Raw genomic sequence first — 25284 nt, forward strand, 5'->3', positions numbered from 1 at the left:
TTATCAACAAACAATACAGTATGTACATCAATCAATTAAAGGATCGATGACAAAACAGTTAATTCCCATGGTTACCAATACATCAGCATTACTTATCTACAAATAGCAAAAAAAGTACAATAATTTAGTTATGAATTTATAAATACTTACAATGAAATGGACTCACTGTCACTTTAGGGTGTTTCCCCATACAAAGTACTGTGACACTCGATATAATAATGTATTACACCCCATAGAGAACATTTTACAAAACACAGATTTTTTTACATTTCCAGGTAATTTGTTACTAATAATTCCCATATTCACAAACTCTACTACTTGTTTTCATAGCTTTTCACTGATCATTGTATACCTTGGAGACACACACAGACTGTGTCCCAAATTACACCTAATTCCCTTTATAGTGCACTACTTTTGACCAGGGCCCTATGAAGGGAATAGGGTGTCATTTGGGAGGCATAGACAGAAACACCCCTGAGTCATATAGTCATATGCTCACCAGTTGACCCAACATGTGGTGTGTTATGGGGAGGGGAGGGGGGGTTATATAGATAAGCACTTTGTATAAAAGATATTGACCTCAGTCACACTGTACCTGCAGTTTATTAAGCTGACAACAACTTTTAGACGACCAGCCACGACATCACTACTCATCAAGCTCTAGCAGTTCTAGCTCCGCCTCCTTCCTCAAGCCCCACACAGTTTTTGCATATATAGACGTTCACTTGACAACAGTCACCACGACAACATTCATGTGTGCTCGACAACGAGAGGAGGAACAAATCAACAAAACAATCAAGACTAAACAAACTGAACTAATATAACTTGGTGGTGGCACTTTTTGCTTTACGTTATCTAATTTGAGTATATTAAAATGTTTCTCCAAAAACCTTTAACACATTGCTCACAGAATGTTGAAACGCCACAGGACTTACCACAGTCAAAAGTAGAACAACATCAGAAGTTACAAAAGCAAATCTGGGGGGGGGGGGGGGGGGGGGGGGGAGAGAAATTACGAGGACCAAAAACTACTCCATCAGAACAATTTCACAGATCACCAGTCAAACAATATATATTTTTTGCCCATTTAAAATAGAATCAAAATAGATATTTTTACATGTATATCACTACATACGGTACATACACCTAAATGCCAGATGTGTGAGTTTCAACGTTAAAGAGATAAGAAAAGGGTTCTTTCTTATCAAACATTTTCAGTCGAGATTTGCAGCACCCTGTACTTTCTCGGTTGATCAAACTCGCAGATGGGTTATCAGTGCAACCATTCCTGTGGCTTTAACAGTTTTTGTACTTTTAACACCCCCCTTTCCTCCTCCCTTCCTCCCCCTTTCCTGCCCATTTAGCTACTGTGTGAAAAGAGAGAGAGCAGAGCATTCCCATCTACTGCACAGCAGTAACTTCCATTAAAGCCTATGGCAGGGTTTCCCCAACCTATTATGAAGATGAAGCAAAACATATTCAATATTGTCTAGGTTTGATAACTAGTTAACGGCAATAGAAGGGTGATTATAAAACCATGTGGAAATTGATCATTTGTACTCTAGAAGTTGCGGATAATTCAACTAAGTACTCAAATAACAAAAGAACCTACGTGGGTAAAACTGGACAGGCAAACAAATGCTGTAACAAACTTCATGTCTGTGGGAAAACCCTGCTTTTAGACAGACCAAACCATACCCGCCCCACAGAATTATATTGAACAGTAGAATGGAAACGGGCCATCTCGGTATGGGAAACTTGCATTCTATAATTCTTGAATGAGAGGATTTTTATGACCCGGCCCCTATATAAACAGATAGCAGACAACAGTGTTACTTCCCTGGCATTTACAGAATAGGATAAACAAACAAACGAAAACATCGGCAATGCAGTCTGCATTAAACATACCCATACATATAAATTATATACAGAGAAAATAAAATAATTATATAAATCACGTCACAAAAATATAACTTATTCAAAGAGCACGGGTGATGTAATCGTAGGCCCATATACCAGTCTTTACGCCCTTGCAGTAGTTTGGGTATCCTAGGATACGCTGTATCTTGTACCCAATCTCTTTATTCTCCCAGTTTGAAGAACTCATCTGGAATATTCAGGTTTTTATACATTTAGACGTTTTATTGAGTTGCTAAATAAACAGTTCCTATTCAGAGAGACTTTGTAATTTATGTAATGCATGTTTATAACACATTAATAACACGTGTATTAAGTATTAATAAACATTGTCAATTAATACAACCACCACCACTACATAAGGATATGGGCTGAGCATAGGTACCTTCGATTACATCACCCGCTTTAAATTAAAACAGCATCACGTATCCATAACAACAACATAGTGAACAATAATATTATCATTACCTCGTCACGTACTGTACATTACAACGTCACACCACCACGCGCCAGCCTCACGGTCACCATAACAACCACACGCGCCTAGTCACTAGAAAAACAAAGCTATCAACTTCAATAGTTAAGCCACTTTTGGTACAATTGCAAAAAAGAGGAGATATCAAACACTTTTTACCTTGATTATTTTTTAAAGATCTTTTATAAATAATGTAAAGATACTCAATGTAATTTATAAAATTCAAGATGTGACCATATGTAGACAAAGAATCCTTTGAAGAATACGTAACGTCACTCACACTGATAACTTTATGGTAAAACTTGTGAGAATTAAACCCAACTAACAGATTGAACAGTCCACTATTTAAAAACTGAAAATAAAAATTATTTTTAAATAATTATTTTGACAGTTGAAATATTGGCCATGTCAACAAAATACCTCATAGTCATAGTAACGTTAGTATGTTATTGCCATTCCCAAAAAACGAAACAAAATCAAATCTAACAATAAATTAGAAAAACATTCAAATTGACTATATTTAAATTCTATACATTTTTGACTAAAATGTTGATCTTTCAGTTAGTTTTTGAATGGAGTAATTGCCTAGTCACATAAACACGTGTCAGTCAATGTAATCCCGATAGCTAATACTACAGTATAGTACACAACTCCCAGACAGACAGGAACAGGACAACACTTGGCGATTAGATGCCTAGACCCCTCTGGCCTGTATGGAGATTGGTAATATGGTGATAATTGGTCAGTGCATAACATTAAGCACAGGTAAACACACAGGGACCTGTGATGAAACACAACCTCTTTAGGCCTCCCGAGTGGCGTCATTACAGACCAAGGGCGCACAATTGGCCCATCGTGCTCTAGCGACTCCTTGTGGTGGGCCGGGCGCATGCACGCTGACTTCGGTCGGCAGTTGTACTGTGTTTCCTACGACACATTGGTGCGGTTGGCTTCTGGTTCTTGGCAGGGTCATGTTTCGGAGGACGCATGGCTCTCAATCTTTGCCTCTCCCGAGTCCGTACGGGAGTTTCAGCGATGGGACAAGACTGTAACTACAAATTGGGGAGAAAAAAGGGTGAACAGTACCAAAAAAATGTAAAATAACCAAAACAACCTCTTCCTGAAGATCCTCACTTTTCTGAAAGTATCTTGTCTCTCTTGTGCAATGAGCGATTACAAAATACAATTCTCTGTCATTTTTATGATAAAAAATTAAATAAATTGATGGCTCTGCAAGCTGTTTCTGCAAAACAAGGAAGTGCCTGTGAGTACGGAAGCCCGTTGGGTAAAAAATAATTGTTTTCAGTAAAAACACGGCCAAATAGAATGATACCAAAACGAACGTCAGCCACGGATGAAGTTCACAGTGTTCCATGACACAACATAACTACATTACATCAAATTACAACGTTGGACCTCGTGTACAACAGTTACAAAATAACAGTAGAAACACAGTAATTACTATCCAGGGCGTGATATTTTCTCAAAGGGGGGCCACCTCACCTGATTAAATTCTGTCCTGTGCTCAATGACGATGCACTGACCAATGGTTTCATTTTTAAATAGTCCTAATTCGCTTCCTCTCCTCCTCTCCCTTCCCTCCCTTTTTCCTCTCATCCCTCCTTGGCCCAGCCCGCTACTAAGACCGCGCGTCCGTTTTCGACTTCACTATCGTGATGACACTCGTCGCCGCCACTTTCCCCGGTATGAGTGGCCCGATCACCGACCCAACCCCACCACCTCCCCTCTGACCCCCGACCCCTAACCCCACTCCCGGGCTCCTCGCCACAGTCCTTGCAAAACTCTGTAGAGCCTCGTACTTCGACCTCAGGTGATCGAGCTCCACCCTCATGCTGGCGTTCTCCGACGCCAACTTATCCACTTCCTGTTGAAGCTGTGACTTCTGCTTCTCCAGCTCCTCCTTCTGGGTGACCCGTTTGACCCGGCAGCTGGCGGCGTAGCCACGGTTCTTCAGGGTGCGCCGGCGCTGTTTAAGCTGCAGGATCTCATCCTTGGTGAGGCCGCGGAGGTGCTGGTTGAGCTCCCGGACGGACATAGTCACCAGCTCATCATCTGTCAGGGTGGTCCCATTCTCCCCCGGCTCCCTCTTCACCTGAGGGGGGGGAGGGGGAGGGAGGAGAGGGGGAGGGAGGAGAGGGGGAGGGGTGGGGAGGGAGGGGAGGGGGGATGGAGGAGAGGGGGAGGAGGGAGGGGAGGGAGGAGAGGGGTAGGGGGGGGGGAGGGAGGAGAGTGTGAGGAGGGAGGGAGGGAGGAGAGAGGGAGGTGAGTTAGGAAGAAGACATGGAGAGGCCGTAGTACACGTGTCAAACTCATTCCACGGAGGTCCTTGTGTCTGCCAGTTTTCGCTCCACCCTTGTACTTGATTGATGAATTAAGGTCACTAATTAGTAAGGAACTCCCCTCACCTGGTTGTCTAGATCTTAACTGAAAGAAGAAGAAAACCACTTGGCCCTCCGTGGAATGAGTTTGACGCCTCTGCAGTAGCAGGTAAGAGAGAAAATACCTTACTTGGATACATGATCATATATTTCTGTCTGTGTGAGATTCAAACAAGCAAGTCCACATCAGTCCAGCGCCAGTTCTCACCTTCAAGGCCTTGTTTCCCTTATTAGTGGTCGACATGCCACGAGAACCACCCCCCTCTGAACACACCTGCACACAGGAGGGAGAGAGAAAAGACATAATATGACATTTGAAATGTCTTTATTATTTTGGAACTTCTGTGAGTGGAATGTTTACTGTTCATTTTTGTTGTTTATTTCACTTTTGTTTATTATCTACTTCACTTGCTTTGGCAATGTTAACATATGTTTCCATGCCAATAAAGGCCTTCAATTGAAATTGAATTGAGAGAGAGCGAGAGAAGAGGAGGCAGTGCTTAGCTCAGTATAAGAAAATCTGCAACTCATCCACAAACTGTCACAGTGAAAGTGAGAACAGACACTCAAAGAAACACACACAGACACTTCCTGTTTGTTGGTGGTTAGTGTGGCAGTGCCTGTGGTGTCAGAGCTCTAGAACATCCATCAAGCGTTCTGATTGGTTGGCCAGGGACCAACAGGGAGAGAGATATGAGTATTTGGACAGAGTCCAGGGGAATACCATACACACGGAAAGAGAGAGTAGTAGATGAAGAGAGAGAAAGACACAATGACATTTGAAATGTAATGCTTACTGTTCATTTTTATTGTTTATTAACATATGTTTCCCATGCCAATAAAGCCCTTAAATTGAAATTGAATTGAAAGACCAACAAAAAGAGAGAAGGGACAAACACGAGGGATGTGAATGAGATGAGATCAATTCCACACACAGAGGTGCTAGCTGGATCATTGCTCCACACAACAAGCCTCATTCAGTCAGAGGTGTGAAGACGCTGTCCCATAGCACTGTGTGTGTGTGTGTGTGTGTGTGTGTGTGTGTGTGTGTGTGTGTGTGTGTGTGTGTGTGTGTGTGTGTGTGTGTGTGATGAAGGGCAGCCATTGTTACAACCGCTGAGCGATCATCATGAGACCAGTCAGGATGACTCAGCGTATTCCTGACCTCACCACTCTTTCCCTCTCCTTTCACACTCTCTCTTCAATCTCTCCCTCTCCCACCCCTTCTCTTTCTCTCCCTTCTCTCGCTCTGTTCTATCGCTCCCTCCTCCTCCCTCTCCCTCTCCCTCCCCACCCTTCTTTCTCTCCCCCTCTCCCTTTTCCCACTACGCCTCATCCCCCATCCATACCCTTCTTTCTCTCCCCTTTATCTCCCCCCTCTACCTCATCCCTCTCTCCTGTTTGGTGGGTGACACTCTACTCCTTTGTCTCCTGTCTTTCACTTCTCCCTCACTCTTTCTCTCTTAACTCACCCTTTTCTTGTTGTCTTTCTGCATTTCACGCTCTGCTGCAAGTTAATAACTCTCTCTCTCTCTAATTCACAATTAGCCGGCACGTGTAGCATGACACTGATTGACCTCTCTCTCGTCACACCCCAAACTGCCTAGATCAATAGGACCCGCTCTCTGGGGATGGGATGGAGGGTCGAGACAAGGGACTAAAATGTGAGTGGAGCTCTGAGGTTTTTATTTTCCTAATGAAGAAGAAAAATTATGAATTCATTGAAAAAACAATGTAGGCCTATCGAGAAGCTGCTGTGGTCTTTTCAACGCGTCCATTCTATCACACACACACACACACACACACACACACACACACACACACACACACACACACACACACACACACACACACACACACACACACACACACACACACACACACACACACACACACACACAAAGTCCTGAGCTTCCAGGAATCTGTGCCAACGAGTCTCCTCTACCTATAAGTCACTAATGTTGGACACTACTTCACTACTGCAATAATACACCCAGTACAACTAGGATATTACTATACTACTACTACTAATGCTACTGCTGCTACAGCTACTACTAATATTACTGCTGCTACTACTGCTGCTACTACTGCTACTACTACTATTGCTACTACTACTACTGCTGCTACTGCTGCTACTACTGCTACTGCTGCTACTACTACTGCTACTACTACTGCTGCTACTGCTACTACTACTACTACTACTGTTACTACTACTGCTGTTACTACTACTGCTGCTACTGCTACTACTACTGCTACTACTACTGCTACTACTACTGCTACTACTGCTACTACTACTGCTACTGCTGCTACTGCTACTGCTACTGCTACTACTACTGCTACTACTACTGCTACTACTGCTACTACTGCTACTACTACTGCTGCTACTACTGCTACTACTACTGCTGCTACTGCTGCTACTACTGCTACTGCTACTACTACTGCTACTACTACTGCTACTGCTACTGCTACTACTGCTGCTACTACTACTACTACTGCTACTACTACTACTGCTACTACTGCTACTGCTGCTACTACTGCTACTACTACTGCTGCTACTGCTACTGCTACTACTGCTACTACTACAATCAAAACTCCTCATACTGCGTCCTTCTACTATTACTGCAACAACAACAGCCCCGAAGCGCTTTAATACCTTTAATTCATGACACCATTGATGGATGATTGTTTGTTGTATATGTTTTCCTCATCATCTCTGTCGGGACACAACTGAACCCCACTTCAGAGGAGAGACACTACGCAATGGATCAAAGAGAGAGATGGGGGGATGGGAGAAAGGAGGAGAGGACTAGGGGGAGTAGGGGGACATTAAGGAGGGGGGGCTTTTTCTGCCAGGCTTGATCTTATTTCCCTTGTGGCCCAAAACCCCCTCACACACACAGACACACACCCGAAAGCCCCACCTCCGCCTACCCATGCCAGCGGGGTACACAAACAATGCACACAAAACCAAGAAATGACAGTGTACGCACACGCACACACACACACACACACACACACACACACACACACAAGGGAACTCAAAGGCAAACATGTATATGAAAATATACATAGTGAGAGGAAGAAGTGTAGGCTGCCAGTAAGTTACCAAGGATGGAGAGTCTGCTGAGCAAAAACATCATAATCTCACACACACACACACACACACACACACACACACACACACACACACACACACACACACACACACACACACACACAGGTTCAAGGAGAGGAGGGCAGCTCAAGCCGTCCCACCACCATGCACCCTACTCATTACCGTGTAGCTGTTGCTGTGTGGTCATTGCTAAAACAACCGTTGCTGTGGCAGGCGGTATTTGATGGAGTGTCTGAAAGAACACTGACATCTTCAGAGCTGTTACAGCAGAGAAAGAGGGAGGGATGTAGGGGGGAGGAGAAGAGAGAGAGGGAAGGAGGAAGGAAGGGTGGAAAAGAGAAGGAACAAGAAAGAAAGAAGAGGTGAAAAGGGAGAAGGGGAGAGGAAAATGTGAAAGGGGAAAGGAGGGAGCAGGATGGAGGAGTGAAACAAGGCTGACGTCTTCAGAGAGGATTGTTACAGTTAGAGAACAGAGAATAGTGCTGAATAGGGAAAGAGAGGAGAGGGAGGGAGGGAGGGAGGGAGGGAGGGAGGGAGGGAGGGAGGGAGGGAGGGAGGGAGGGGGAACAAGAAATAGAGAAGAGGTGAAAAGGGAGGGAGGGAGGGGAAAGCTCTTGGTCAAATCTGCATCCTCAACACATTTCTATGAACTGGAGGGAGAGAAGAGGGGAGAGAGAGAGAGGGATTGGGGTTGAGGAGGAGTGAAACTCCTGAACTCAGCAAGGGGACTAAAAACACCAATTCTAAAGTTCTGAAGTTGATCTGACACTAAAAAACTGCTGTCGCTAGGTCTCTCTCTCTCTCTCACACACACACACACACACACACACACACACACACACACACACACACACACACACACACACACACACACACACACACAGACACAGACACAGACACACACACACACACAAAATCAGTCTTGCTGAAACATCAAAATATGGTAGAAGAAAATGTAACACAGTGAGGTCAGAAATCAGGAGGAAAATGTAACACAGTGAGGTCAGAAATCAGGAGGAAAATGTAACAGTAAGGTCAGAAATCAGAAGGAAAATGTAACACAGTGAGGTCAGAAATCAGGAGGAAAATGTAACACAGTGAGGTCAGAAATCAGAAGGAAAATGTAACACAGTGAGGTCAGAAATCAGAAGGAAAATGTTACACAGTGAGGTCAGAAATCAGAAGGAAAATGTTACACAGTGAGGTCAGAAATCAGAAGGAAAATGTTACACAGTGAAGTCAGAAATCAGAAGGAAAATGTAACAGTGAGGTTAGAAATCAGGAGGTAAATGTAACACAGTGAGGTCAGAAATCAGGAGGAAAATGTAACAGTGAGGTCAGAAATCAGGAGGAAAATGTAAGTGAGGTCAGAAATCAGGAGGAAAATGACAGTTCACATTAGATTCCTTAATGATACCAGTAGATTGACAGCTATACAATGCCAACTGCCAAGCAATAAGGATTGTGCGTGTGTGCTTCCTGCTTACAAGCAAAAACTCTAACAGGAAGTACCAGTGACGCTGGTAGTTCCTCAATACGGACGTTGTCCAATGAAGCAGATGCTAATCTAAAGGACTGTTTCGCTAGCACAGACTGGAATATGTTCTGGGATTCATCCAATAACATTGAGGAGTTTACCACATCAGTCACCGGCTTCATTAACTTCCCTAGGGTAGGGGGCAGCATTCGGAATTTTGGATGAAAAGCATGCCCAAATTAAACTGCCAGCTACTCATCCCCAGAAGATAAGATATGCATATTATTAGTAGATTTGGATAGAAAACACTCTGGAATTTCTAAAACTGTTTGAATCATGTCTGTGAGTATAACAGAACTTATTTAGCAGGCGAAACCCAGAGGACAAACCATTCAGATTTTTTTTTTATGGAGTTCACTCTCTTTTCAATGAGTTTTCATTGGGAAACCAGATTTCTAAGGGACCTGCTTGCAGCTCCTACCGCTTCCACTGGATGTCAACAGTCTTTAGAAATTAGTTGAGGTTATTCCTTTGTGTAATGAAGAAGTACGGCCATCTTGAAGGAGAGTCACTCGAAGTGTCCTGTTTGTTAGAGGCGCATGACCAGAAAGCTAGCTATAGTTGGTTTTAATCCTGTATTGAACACAGATCATCCCGTCTTCAATTTTATCGATTATTAACGTAAAAAAATACCTAAAGTTGTATTACAAAAGTAGTTTGACATTTTTTGGCAAAGTTTACAGGTAACCTTTGAGATATTTTGTAGTCACGTTTGAGCAAGTTGGAACCGGTGTTTTTCTGGATCAAACGCGCCAAATAAATGGACATTTTGGATATATATCGACGGAATTAATCGAACAAAAGGACCATTTGTGATGTTTATGGGACATATTGGAGTGCCAACAACAGAAGCTCGTCAAAGGTAAGGCATGAATTATATTTTTATTTCTGCGTTTTGTGTCGCGCCTGCAGGGTTGAAATATGCTTCTCTGTCTTTGTTTACTATTGTGCTATCCTCAGATAATAGCATCGTTTGCTTTCGCCGAAAAGCCTATTTGAATTCTGACATGTTGGCTGGATTCACAACCAGTGTAGCTTTAATTTGGTGTCTTTCATGTGTGAGTTAATGAAAGTTTGATTTTTATAGTAATTTTCATAGTAATTCATTTGAATTTGGCGCTCTGCATTTTCTCTGGCTTTTTGCCAAGTGAGACAGTAGCGTCCCGCCTAAACTCAGATTTTTGGATATAAATATGAACTTTACCGAACAAAACATACATGTATTGTGTAACATGAAGTCCTATGAGTGTCATCTGATGAAGATCATCAAAGGTTAGTGATTAATTTTATCTCTATTTCTGCTTTTTGTTACTCATCTCTTTGGCTGGAAAAATGGCTGTCTTTTTCTGTGACTTGGCTCATACCTAACAATCGTTTGGTGTGCTTTCGTCGTAAAACCTTTTTGAAATCGGACACTTTGGCTGGATTTACAACAAGTGTATCTTTAAAATTGTGTAAAATACTTGTATGTTTGAGGAATTCAAATTATGGGATTTCTGTTGTTTTGAATTTGGCGCCCTGCAGTTTCACTGGCTGTTGACGAGCCGTCCCACATACCCTAGAGAAGTTAATACAGAGCTAAAGGCTAGAGCTGCCGCTTTCAAGGAGTAGGACACTAATCCAGACACTTATCATAAATCCTGCTATGACCTCCGACAAGCCATCAAACAGGCAATACAGGACTAAGATCGAATCCTACTCCGCCGGCTCTGACACTCGACAGATGTGGCAGGGCTTGCAAACTATCACAGATTACAAAGGGAAGCCCAGTGACGCTAGCCTACCAGACGAGTTAAATACCTTCTATGCTCGCTTTGAGGCAAGCAACCCTGAACCATGCATGAGAACACCAGCTGTTCTGGATGACTGTGTGATCTCGCTCTCCATAGCCGATATGAGTAAAACCTTTAAACAGGTTAACATTAACAAGGCCAGACAGAATACCAGAACACGTGCTCGGAGCATGCACTGACTAGCTGGCAAGTGTCAAGAATGGCAAGATGACCTGCCAAATTACTATCGCCCCGTAGCACTCACATCTATAGCATGAAATGTTCTGAAAGGTTGGTCATGGCTCACATCAACACCATCATCCCAGAGACTCTAGACCCACATCAATTCGCATACCGCCCCAACAGATCCCCAGATGACACAATCTCTATCACACTCCACCCAGCCCTCACCCACCTGGACAACAATAATACCTACGTGAGAAAGCTGTTTATTGACTACAGCTCAGCGTTCACCATAGTCCCCTCCAAGCTCATCACCATAGTCCCCTCCAAGCTCATTACCAAGCTCAGGACCCTGGGACTGAACACCTCCCTCTGCAACTGGTTCCTGGACTTCCTGAAGGACCGCCCCCAGGTGTTGAAGGTAGACAACACTTGCGCCACGCTGACCATCAACACGATGGCCCCTCAGGGGTGTGTGCTTAGTCCCCTGCTGCACGACTGCGTGGACGCGCACAACTCCAACACCATCATCAAGTTACCTGATGACACAACGGTGGTAGGACTGATCACCAATGACGATGAGGCACCATATAGGGAGGAGGTCAGGGACCTGGCAGTGTGGTGCCACGACAACAACCTCTCCCTCACCGTTAGCAAGGCAAAGGATGTGATTGTGGGCTATAGGAAACAGAGAGGTGAGCTAGTCCCCATCGACAGCTGGTTCAGAGATACAAGTTCCTCTGTGTCCACATCACTAAGGAATTAACATGGTCCATAGACACACCTACACAGCTGTGAAGAGGGCACAAACTATATGTACACAGCTATCATAATTACCTTGTACCCCTGCACATTGATTCAGTACTGGTACTCATTATTATTATTACGTTATTCATTGTGTATTTATTCCTCGTGTCACTATTTCAATATATATAAATATAAAAAATTTATTATTTCATATTTTTATCTTTCTCTCTGCATTGTTGGAAAAGAAAAGAAACATTTCACTGTTAGTCTGTTGTTTACCAAGCAAGTGACAAATAACATTTCACTGTTAGTCTGTTGTTTATCAAGAATGTGACAAATAACATTTCACTATTAGTCTGTTGTTTACCAAGAATGTGACAAATAACATTTCACTATTAGTCTGTTGTTTACCAAGCATGTGACAAATAACATTTAATTTGATTGTGTGTGTGTGTGTGTTAACAAACATTTTTTTAAAGTGTATTTCTTTTCGGGGGTGGATCAGCTTTAACATTGCGGATAGATTGTTGCTTCCATCAATGTAATTGTCTGCATCATTTCCAATCCCCTATATATTTTGGGGGTAAATATACACTACCGTTCAAAAGTTTGGGGTCACTTAGAAATGTCCTTGTTTTTGAAAGAAAAGCACATTTTCTGTCCATTAAAATAACGTCAAATTGATCAGAAATACAGTGTAGACATTGTTAATGTTGTAAATGACTATTGTAGCTGGAAACGGCAGATTTTTTATGGAATATCTACATGGGCGTACAGAGGCCCATTATCAGCAACCATCATTCCTGTGTTCCAATGGCACATTGTGTTAGCTAATCCAAGTTTATCATTTTAAAAGGCTAATTGATCATTAGAAAACCCTTTTGCAATTCTCTTAGTACAGCTGAAAACTGTTGTTCTGATTAAAGAAGCAATAAAAATGGCCTTCTTTAGACTAGTTGAGTACCTGGAGCATCAGCAGTTGTGGGTTCGATTACAGGCTCAAAATGGCCAGAAACAGAGAACTTTATTCTGAAACTCGTCAGTCTATTCTTGTTCTGAGAAATGAAGGCTTTTCAATGTGAGAGATTGCCAAGAAACTGAAGATCTCGTACAACGCTGTGTACTACTCCCTTCACAGAACAGCGCAACTATCTCTAACCAGAATAGAAAGAGGAATGGGAGGCCCCGGTGCACAACTGAGCAAGAGGACAAGTACATTAGGGTCTAGTTTGAGAAACAGACGCCTCACAAGTCCTCAACTGGCAGCTTCATTAAATAGTACCCGCAAAACACCAGTCTCAATGTCAACAGTGAAGAGGCGACTCCGGGAAGCTTCTAGGCAACTGTGCTATTTCACATAAGTTCTGAACCTATATACAATTTACAGACCCCGTAAGTTTTACCTTTGTTATCTTGTTGTTATTAGTCCCAACCTCCAGCTCCATTCAACCTCTCCCATCTATTTGTTAACACCATCCATATTGGATTTCTATTGGCCATATATTTCTCTACTGTGATGTGATGCTTCACAAAAACACTGAACCTTTCTATTCTCATGGTTTCTACAGATTGTAAATTAAAGATAAATATTATTGCTAAAATAATTATTACATTATTGATCGATTGACTATGACTTTTCAAATCACCCAGTATTGCTCTCTGCAGCTTTAGCTCTAGGTAAATGTTGCAATTCTTCAGCCATTACTGGACCTGTGACCAGAAACGAGCTACATATGGACAGTACCAAAATAAATGATCTAATGACTCTGCCTCCTCGCAGCAAAATCTGCAGAGCCGGGAAGATTGTATCCCCCATATATATATATCTAACATTCTATTGGTTGCAAGAATTTTGTATAATAATTTCAGTTGAAAAATTCAAAGTTTTGAATCTGGCGTCGTTTTGCGTGTCAATTCATAGATCAATGTGCATTGGAATCGGTACATCGGAAATCTCTTCCCAACTATTTTGCAGTTTATATGGCACAGCTGTCCATTTTTTGGTCCTTAAATGAAACCAGTATATATTTTTATTTATCACAATTTTCTTTAACCAATTTTGGTCTTTAATGCAGGACCGACAAAAGCTGACTGACTAATCTTGTTTGAGGGAGAATCGTTCAGCCTCCCACAACATTCACACAGACAACTCCTTAGAAAGAGGCACCTTGCTAACTGGAGTTACACACACACACACACACACACACACACACACACACACACACACACACACACACACACACACACACAACCCCCCTAAATAACCGTATTATAGACTACTTTTGTTTGTGTGTGTGTGTGTGTGTGTGTGTGTGTGTGTGTGTGTGTGTGTGTGTGTGTGTGTGTGTGTGTGCGTGTGTGCGTGCGTGTGTGCGAGCGTGTGGTGTGTGTATAAATAAACTTGCACAGAGAGAAGGTGGGTTTATAATTGCAGGAAATTAGCTGTAAAACTGCACATTTTTCTCTCTGCCCCATGGCAAAATCTGTAAAATTGCAGCAAACTTGCTTTAAAACGGCTAAATGTTTTCTACGCTCTGTGGCAAAATGTGCAGAATTGCAGGAAATTAACATGAAAACTTATTTTTGTCATCTTCGCTGTCACAAGGGGGGCTGGATGTGGGTACACAGACCCAAGATCCACTGTGGCCCCTCATGATGAGTTCCGTTTTTTGTGGCCCCCACCTCCATCAAAGTTGCTGCCCTACATAGTGCACTACTTTTGACCAGGGCCCATCAAAATTAGTGCACTATACAGGAAATAGGGTGCCACTTAGTAAGCAGCCAGTAAATTAATCTGTCCTTATTCCCTGACTGTATAATCTGATGTAATCTAATATAATTTAATCCCCTACAGAACAACAGTCTGGTCAGTGGCTTTATCTGCTAATCTCTAATGCAGGTTGTGGATCCTGCTAAATGGCTCTGTGATGATTGTTATGGAGATAGAGAAGCAGAGAAAACACAGGAGAGAGAGAGAGCGAGAGAGAGCGAGAGAGAGCGAGAGACAGAGACAGAGAGAGAGAGAGAGAGAGAGAGAGGCATATCAAAAATAGACTAAAAACCTCAGAGCTCCACTCGTTTTTTAATCCCTTCTCTCGACCCTCCATCTCTCCTTCCTAGAAAAACAGAGAGAGCAGGTCTTATTGATCTAGGCAGTTTGAGGTGTGACGAGAGAGAGGTCAATCATTTAAGTTTAACGCTTCGCGTGCTGGCTAATTGTGAATTAGAAATCTGTTCAGTGATAATGGAGAGAGAGAAAGAGCGACAGAGAGAGAGAGAGAGTAGGGAAGTTATTAACTTGCAGCAGAGCGTGAAATAAGACAATAAGAAAATAGAGAGAGAGAAAACAAGAAGATGGAGAGAGAACAGAGGGTGTTGAGAGAGAGAGAAAACAAGAAGATGGAGAGAGAACAGAGGGTGTTGAGAGAGAGAGAAAACAAGAAGATGGAGAGAGAACAGAGGGTGTTGAGAGAGAGAGAAAACAAGAAGATGGAGAGAGAACAGAGGGTGTTGAGAGAGAGAGAGAAAACAAGAAGATGGAGAGAGAACAGAGGGTGTTGAGAGAGAGAGAAAACAAGAAGATGGAGAGAACAGAGGGTGTTGAGAGAGAGAGAAAACAAGAAGATGGAGAGAGAACAGAGGGTGTTGAGAGAGAGAGAAAACAAGAAGATGGAGAGAGAACAGAGGGTGTTGAGAGAGAGAGAAAACAAGAAGATGGAGAGAGAACAGAGAGAGTTATGAGAGAGAGAAAACAAGAAGATGGAGAGAGAACAGAGAGAGTTATGAGAGAGAGAAAACAAGAAGATGGAGAGAGAACAGAGGGTGTTGAGAGAGAGAGAAAACAAGAAGATGGAGAGAGAACAGAGGGTGTTGAGAGAGAGAGAAAACAAGAAGATGGAGAGAGAACAGAGGGTGTTGAGAGAGAGAGAAAACAAGAAGATGGAGAGAGAACAGAGGGTGTTGAGAGAGAGAGAAAACAAGAAGATGGAGAGAGAACAGAGGGTGTTGAGAGAGAGAGAGAAAACAAGAAGATGGAGAGAGAACAGAGGGTGTTGAGAGAGAGAGTGAAAGAGATGAGACAAAGGTGTAGGGAGGAGAGATGAGCAAAGAAAGAAAGAGGACACAAAATAAATGACATTTTTCACTTTTCTGCAATACGGAAATAAAGTGTTGTGTGTCTGAGTAGTAGTCTGAGTGTGTGGTGATAAATTCCCAAACACCAGCACAAAATGTGCACCGTCAGGTGATCCAGGCTCCGGCACCTTTTCATTTTTTATTTAGTAAGGGCTTTTCACAGAGGAGAAAAACCTTGTAGGTTAATTTAGTTCTCCCCAGCTAACAGGGTGAGAGTATGTACTGTGTGTGTGTGCGTGCGTGCGTGCGTGAACTCAGCACCTAGATGGGGTGGCAGGTAGCCTAGTGGTTAGAGTGTTGGGCCAGTAACCGAAAGGTTGCTAGATTGAATCCCTGAGCTGACAGGTAAAAATCAGTCGTTCTGCCTCTGAACAAGACAGTTGTGTTCCTGGGCCGTCATTGAAAATAAGAATTTGTTCTTAACTGACTTGCCTAGTTAAATAAAGGTTAAATAAATAAAAAAATAGATACGTGGGGATTTAATCTTCATCATCATCATGGATAACATGAGGGAGTAAGAGATAATGATAGAAAGACACAGAGAACGAAAGAGAGGTGAGGGGTAGAATAAATAAAACAGCATACCTGGGAACAGAGAGAGAGAGAGAGAGAGGGTGCAGAGAGAGAGGGGCAGGGAGAGGGGGAGGGAGAGAGGGGCAGGGAGAGAGGGGTAGAGAGAGAGGGGGAGCGAGAGAGGGGCAGAGAGAGGGGGGAGAGAGAGAGGGGCAGAGAGATGGAGGGAGAGAGAAGGAGGAGAGGGGGAGAGAGAGAGGGGCAGAGAGAGAGGGGGAGATAGAGAGAGGGGGGCAGAGAGAGAACGAGGCAGAGTGAGAGAGAGAGGACAAGACTCCAGCCCACTTGTTGGCAGAGATCTCCTAGCTCCGTAGTGCTCCGGGGTAAAAGCAACAGTGTGTTCGCGTGTTTGCACGTGGAATCGATTGACGCAGGCACAGAGAGTGAAAACAACCTCTCTCTTTCAGCCCTCACTGGAAGGGGATTCGTGTTTCAAACCCTCACTACAGTGTTTATTAAAGGACAGGTTACTTTCCTATTCTCTTCCGCCTATATTTAAAACCATTAGCTTTAAGGGAGGGGGTAGAGAATGCATCTCTTCAGTGTCAGAGTATTTTTCCCATCATGAGAAGACAAGAGAGATGTTATGACTGTATAGTAAACATTCTCTCTATCCAGGAGGTGAAGACCCTGGGAAACTGTTGATTCTCATTGTACCGACATGGAGTTTGTGTTGTGGTGTGTTGTGGTGTGTTTTGAGTGTGGTTTGAGTGTGGTTTGAGTGTGTTTTGAGTGTGGTTTGAGTGTGCCAGTGGAGAATTGGGGGGGGGGGGGGGGGGGGGGTGTTTCAGGGTGTGTGTATACGAATGAACTGTTGATTCTCAGAGAAGAGACACACCATCATCACCCACAGAGAAGTGTGTGTTGCTGTGTGTGTTTTAGTCTGGGGCTGTATTGGAGGTGTGGCGTTCCTTCTCTCCTTCTCTCCCTCTTTTCCTTTCTTCTTTCCTTCCTTCCCTGGTGTTGTTAAATGTGTTATAATACAGTAGTGAACTCATCACCACACTGCAGTTGAAAACTGCGGCAAGTTGAAAAACACAGAAAGATGATGCAATACAAAGACAACCCTGAGTCTCCTCTCACAGAGCCCAGCACTCTCTACTCTACCCTTCTCCTGAGTCTCCTCTCACAGAGCCCAGTAGAGAGTGCAGGGCTCTGTGAGAGGAGACTCAGGAGAAGGGTAGAGTAGAGAGTGCAGGGCTCTGTGAGAGGAGACTCAGGAGAAGGGTAGAGTACAGAGTGCAGGGCTCTGTGAGAGGAGACTCAGGAGAAGGGTAATGAATAATGTTACATTTGACCCCTGGGGGCCGGAACTGAATAATGTTACATTTCGAAACAAAAAGAAATCGAAACAAAAAGAAATCGAAACAAAAAGAAATAACGTTATTCAGTACCGGCCCCCAGGGGTCAAATATAACGTTATTCAGTACCGGCCCCCAGGGGTCAAATATAACGTTATTCAGTACCGGCCCCCAGGGGTCAAATATAACGTTATTCAGTACCGGCCCCCAGGGGTCAAATATAACGTTATTCAGTACCGGCCCCCAGGGGTCAAATATAACGTTATTCAGTACCGGCCCCCAGGGGTCAAATATAACGTTATTCAGTACCGGCCCCCAGGGGTCAAATATAACGTTATTCAGTACCGGCCCCCAGGGGTCAAATATAACGTTATTCAGTACCGGCCCCCAGGGGTCAAATATAACGTTATTCAGTACCGACCCCCAGTGGTCAAATATAACGTTATTCAGTACCGACCCCCAGTGGTCAAATATAACGTTATTCAGTACCGGCCCCCAGGGGTCAAATATAACGTTATTCAGTACCAGGGGTCAAATGTAACATTATTCAGTACCAGGGGTCAAATGTAACATTATTCAGTACCGACCCCCAGTGGTCAAATATAACGTTATTCAGTACCAGGGGTCAAATGTAACATTATTCAGTACCAGGGGTCAAATGTAACATTATTCAGTACCGGCCCCCAGGGGTCAAATGTAACATTATTCAGTTCCGGCCCCCAGGGGTCAAATGTAACATTATTCAGTTCCGGCCCCCAGGGGAGAGAAGACTCATCAAATATGAGAACTCACTATGACCATACTGATCAGAGAAGGATCGCTGTTGGTTTCTGTATGGAGGTTTAACTATAAGAAATTGATGTCTACCATAGTAGACATATAACACAGTGGATATCTAACATAGTGGATATAGTAGATATCTACTATAGTGGATATCTACCAAGCGGATATGGTAGATACTGTATCTAACACAGTGGATATCTAACACAGTGGATATCTAACACAGTGGATATCTAACATAGTGGATATAGTAGATATCTAACACAGTGGATATCTAACACAGTAGATATCTAACACAGTGGATATCTAACACAGTAGATATCTAACACAGTGGATATCTAACACAGTGTATATCTAACACAGTGTATATCTAACACAGTGGATATCTAACACAGTGGATATCTAACACAGTGGATATCTAACACAGTGGATATCTAACACAGTGGATATCTAACATAGTGGATATCTAACACAGTGGATATCTAACACAGTGGATATCTAACACAGTGGATATCTAACATAGTAGATATCTAACATAGTGGATATCTAACACAATGGATATCTAACACAATGGATATCTAACACAGTGGATATCTAACACAGTGGATATCTAACACAGTGGATATCTAACACAGTGGATATCTAACACAATGGATATCTTACATAGTGGATATCTAACACAGTGGATATCTAACATAGTAGATATCTAACACAGTGGATATCTAACACAATGGATATCTAACATAGTGGATATCTAACACAGTGGATATCTAACATAGTGGATATCTAACATAGTGGATATCTAACACAGTGGATATCTAACATAGTGGATATCTAACATAGTGGATATCTAACACAGTGGATATCTAAGTGGATAGGCGTAACTTCATCTGCCAATTGTCTTAATCAGTATTTACATAACTCCTATACTGAAAGGATGTTGTGAAATCTACAAAAGTCCCAATGTAAACAGACCCTACCATCTCTCTCACACGCACACAAACACACGCCCGCGCAGCAGTGTGTGTGTGTGTGTGTGTGTGTGTGTGTGATTATGCAGTAGTATGGTAGTTCCTGCTTACGCCATATTTCATCATTATTACTGAAGGAAAAAACTCTCCTCTATTGATCTGATGCTGCTTCTAATCTCTTTCTCCTGTCTTTCACGCTCTTCATCCCTTTCTCTTCTTTCTTCATCTCCCTCCCTCTTTCTCTCTCCTCTCTTTCACGCTCTTCATCCCTCTCTCTTCATCTCCCTCCCTCTTTCACGCTCTTCATCCCTCTTTCTTTCCTCACCTTCCTCCCTCTCTCTCTCTCCTCTCTTTCACGCTCTTCATCCCTCTTTCTTTCCTCATCTCCCTTCCTCTTTCTCTCCTCTCTTGTACGCTCTTCATCCCTCTCTCCCTCTTCACCTCCCTCGATCTCGCTCTCTCCTTCTCTCCCTGTTCCTCCCCCTTTCTCTACCTTCTCTTCTCTCCCTGTTCCTCCCTCTCCCTCCATATCTCCCTCTCTTCCTGCTCCCTCTCTCTTTCTCCATTTCCTCTCTCTCCATTAACAGCTTTCAAGTTTTCCTCAGCATATCATATCATATCATATAGACCAGTTTCAAACACATCCCAGTGGTAACCAAGATCATGACTAGTACACGCACACACAAGAAAACAAACACAAACACATAGCCTAGTCCCAAAAAAACATCCAGGAATGCAAAGCACACTCATCCATAAGGTGAAGCCTAAACAAACAGAATAGCACACACACACACACACACACACACACACACACACACACACACACACACACACACACACACACACACACACACACACACACACACACACACACACGACAGATGGATAATGATTACCCTGAGAGGGTGTTTGTTCAGAACCACCTGCCACGTTACTCATGTAGAGACATAAACTCAGAAAAAAGTCCTCTCACTGTCAACTGCGTTTATTTTCCGCAAACTTAACATGTGTAAATATTTGTATGAACATAATAAGATTCAACAACTGAGACATAAACTGAACAAGTTCCACAGACATGTGACTAACAGAAATGGAATAATGTGTCCCTGAACAAAGGGGGGGGGTCAAAATCAAAAGTAACAGTCAGTATCTGGTGTGGCCACCAGCTGCATTAAGTACTGCAGTGCATCTCCTCCTCATGGACTGCACCAGATTTGCCAGTTCTTGCTGTGAGATGTTACCCCACTCTTCCGCCAAGGCACCTGCAAGTTCCCGAACATTTCTGGGGGGGAAGGGCCCTAGCCCTCACCCTCCGTTCCAATAGGTCCCAGACATGCTCAATGGGATTGAGATCCGGGCTCTTCGCTGGCCATGGCAGAACACTGACATTCCTGTCTTGCAGGAAATCATGCACAGAACGAGCAGTATGGCTGGTGGCATTGTCATGCTGGAGGGTCATGTCAGGATGAGACTGCAGGAAGGGTACCACATGAGGCAGGAGGAGGTCTTCCCTATCACGCACAGAATTGAGATTGCCTGCAATGAAAACAAGCCCTAGTTCGATGATGCTGTGACACACCGCCCCAAACCATGACGGACCCTCCACCTCCAAATCGATCCCGCTCCAGAGTACAGGCCTCGGTGTAACGCTCATTCCTTCAACGATAAACACGAATCCGACCATCACAAAACCGCGCCTCATCAGTGAAGAGCACTTTTTGCCAGTCCTGTCTGGTCCAGCGACGGTGGGTTTGTGCCCATAGGCGACATTGTTGCCGGTGATGTCTGGTGAGGACCTGCCTTACAACAGGCCTACAAGCCCTCAGTCCAGCCTCTCTCAGCCTATTGTGGACAGTCTGAGCACTGATGGAGGGATTGTGCGTTCCTGATGTAACTCGGGCAGTTGGTGTTGCCATCCTGTCCCGCAGGTGTGAGGTTCGGATGTACCGATCCTGTGCAGGTGTTGTTACACTTGGTCTGCCACTGCGAGGGCGATCAGCTGTCCATCCTGTCTCCCTGTAGTGCTGTCTTAGGCGTATCACAGTACGAACATAGCAATTTATTGCCCTGGCCACATCTGCAGTCCTCATGCCTCCTTGCAGCATGCCTAAGGCACGTTCACACAGATGAGCAGGGACTCTGGGCATCTTTCTTTTGGTGTTTTTCAAGTCAGTAGAAAGGACTCTTTAGTGTCCTAAGTTTTCATAACTGTGACTTTAATTGCCTACCGTCTGTAAGCTGTTAGTGTCTTAACGACCGTTTCACTGGTGCATGTTCATTAATTGTTTATGGTTCATTGAACAAGCATGGGAAACAGTGTTTAAACCCTTTACAATGAAGATCTGTGAAGTGATTTGGATTTTTACGAATTATCTTTGAAAGACTGGGTCCTGAAAAAGTTTCGCTTTCAGAGTTCTTACCCTGTGTTTCATCAACTACATTCATCTCTCTCTCTCTCCCCACACTGAGCATACAAAACATGAAGAACACCTTCCTCATATTGAGTTGCACCACCTTTTGCCCTCAGAACGGTCTCAATTCGTCGGCATCTATTAGGTGTTGAACGCGTTCCACAGAGATGCTGGTCCATGTTGACTCCAATGCTTCCCACAGTTGTGTCAAGTTGTCTGGATATCCTTTGGGTGGTGGAACATTCTTGATACACACGGGAAACTGGTGAGCGTAAAAAACCCAGCAGCGTTGCAGTTCTTGACACAAACCGGTGCGCCTGGCACCTACTACCATACCCTGTTCAAAGGCATTTAAGTATTTTATCTTGCCCATTCACCCTCTGAACGGCACACACACACAATCCATGTTTCAATTGTCTCAAGGCTTAAAAATCCTTCTGTAACCTGTCTCCTCCCCTTCATCTACACTGAAGTGGATTTAACAGGTGACATCAATAAGGGATCATATCTTTCACCTGGTCTATTTCATGGAAAGAGCAGGTGTTCTTAATGTTTTGTCCTCTCAGTGTACGTAAGGGAGAGAGAGAAGGAAAAAGTATACAGAGATAAAACACAGAGAACACAGAGAGCGAGAGCATGTGTGTGTGTGTGTATACGTGTGTATATGTGTGTGTATGTTACACTGTGACTCTACATCTGGGTTAGACACCTGTTCCACCGTGAGAAAGGCAGTCAAGTTGCAAAATGTTCACTGTAAATTTATGGCAACTGTAAAAAGAGATACTTTACAATCCTTTCCTAACCTCCAACATACACCTTCCACACACACACACACCCACCCCACACCTTCCACACACACACACACACCCACCCCACACCACCCACCACGCACCCACACACCCACCCACTTAGTTTCTTTGAATTGTGTTTCCGCCTGCTGTTACAGCAGCACACACACCCAGGGGCTACGCTGCATGTCTCAGTGTCTCGTAGATGTGCACCACACACACACACACACACACACACACACACACACACACACACAGATTCACACAGCTAACGGCGCTGTGGTAAGTAACAAGTGAAAACACCATCTGTCAAGTGAGAGAGTGTTTTCTTCCTCTCAGCATTTTCTCTGGAATGCCTTGAAGACAAAACACTCCTTGTTCTCCCTCTATCTCTCATTCTATTTCTCCTTTCTTCATCTCTCACTCCATTCTCCCTGCTCCGACACAATCAGCACAGTTGTGTGTGTGTGTGTGTGTGTGAGAGAAAAGTTGCTAACATAAGCATCGGTCAGCGTTAAATGACTTGTGAACAACACCAGAGGGATGAGAAATGCAGTGGCTAGCACTGATTAAGATGATATGGCACCGTGTGTATGTGTGTGTGTGTTTGCTAAGAAGCGTCAACCTTAGAGTGGGGGCGCTTGTTTCTCAAACACAAACACAACTATTTTATGATCATCACCACTACATGGTGCTTGCTTACTTTAAGCTGTGGATGTATATAGGTAAAGCTTGTTCAGCAATCTGAATTGACCGCCGATGTTCAGTTCACCTTCAGCTGAATTTAGACCAATCATGTAAACACGCCCCTTATAACTCATGCATAATAAAGCAAGATGTATATGAATCAACAGTCGATTATTAAAAAAACATATATATAATTTTGAACTGTGTAGGCTACTGTATTTTCCCACCACTGCAATGGTGTAGCAATATTTAGGCGCAACAAGCACAAACCATTCCTCTCCCCTCCTCCCGCTAGCTAGACCTTTGTCCGCCCGCCGGTGCCATGTTGCCATGGCTCCCTCGCTCCGTGCCTATACTCAGCTCGCGCAACCGTCGAGCGAGAAACACAACGTTGTGATGAATCAGCAAGCATGTCTTCCGCTATTGCTGTTACTACCATGGATTGTCTGTGACTGTCGCGCGAAATAAACCGAAAAAAACCCCGTTTAGGAATAATAGTTCCCGAAATACGAAATACGGGAAAATGATTTGACACAAGTAAAAGGAGAGGTGGAGGCTAGACGTTTTAAACCGTAACCCCCGTGCCCCCGACACCAAAAAACAAACAAATGTCATAACATTTGCCACACGTATGTCTCTTTCACTCTTGACACACACATGCCTTCTTGTCAATATTAAACTAAGGCACACACAATTATAGACAATCAAGATAACTAGAAAGTGACGTCGAGTTTACATATCGTCATTATGCAACGTTAACAACTCCCTAAAAACAGCTGTTATGAATCTTACCTCTGAAATAGCAACAGACAGACACACGCTGACCGCGCTCGCGGTTGTTGCGTCCCTATCCAGTGCGGCCCGTTTTCCGCTCCGCTCCGGTTACTTCCGTTTCAGCACTCGAACACTCGGACAGTTCTTCTGCTGTGAATCTCTCCAGCCACCTAACCTACAATCACGTTTTCTAGACAGTTCCAACTCGGCTACACACCTCGAATACACGATATATCTTCCTCTTCCTTATCTAGCTAGGCTACTCTATGTAAACCGATTTACGATGTCTGATTTCTGAAAACCAGGGGGGGATTCCCAGTCCCCCCGTAACTCTCGATATGATAAATCTATCTCGCAATGAAGTTATCAAAAATATTCCCAACCGCCACACATGTTGTTCTCTCTGCACTGTAGTGCGATGCTATAGCCTAGCCTACGTATGACAAGCAAGCCCTTTCTTTGTCTACTTTAGCTATGAAAGCCCCCACTCAGTCTGGCTGGCATGGCTTGTGCATGTAGCCTATGGCTGGCAGGCTGGCTAACCACCTAATCGTGATGAATCAGCAGCACACAGAGGGCAGGGAGGGAGAGAGAGAGAACAGCACAGCAACGGGCTGAGAACGGGCTAGCCCTTTAAAACGGCGTGTCTAGCGCTCCAACGGCATGATGTCGCTGCGCCCGCAGTCAGCAGCACACACACCCGGGCGGGCGTGACGTAGA

The 25284-nt window shown here is 43.8% G+C and overlaps 1 protein-coding gene across 2 annotated transcripts; it reads right to left on the reverse strand.

Annotated features, from left to right (window-relative positions):
• Positions 1-3419: 3419 nt before the first annotated feature.
• On the reverse strand, positions 3420-25284 carry LOC120019167 (transcription factor MafG-like). Of its 2 annotated transcripts, XM_038962467.1 has the most exons (4): positions 24583-25284; positions 15208-15261; positions 5000-5065; positions 3420-4505 (listed from the first exon to the last, which is right to left on the reverse strand). In XM_038962467.1, exons 2-4 carry the CDS (start codon positions 15250-15252, stop codon positions 4032-4034), a joined length of 585 nt encoding a protein of 194 aa, XP_038818395.1. In that variant the 5' UTR covers positions 15253-15261; positions 24583-25284; the 3' UTR covers positions 3420-4031. The 2 variants fall into 2 exon arrangements, with proteins under 2 accessions (XP_038818395.1, XP_038818403.1); XM_038962475.1 differs by lacking the exon at positions 15208-15261 and having other exon boundaries at positions 24583-25280.

Source organism: Salvelinus namaycush, chromosome 2 (assembly GCF_016432855.1).
Source record: "Salvelinus namaycush isolate Seneca chromosome 2, SaNama_1.0, whole genome shotgun sequence".
Classification (NCBI taxonomy): Eukaryota; Metazoa; Chordata; class Actinopteri; order Salmoniformes; family Salmonidae; genus Salvelinus; species Salvelinus namaycush.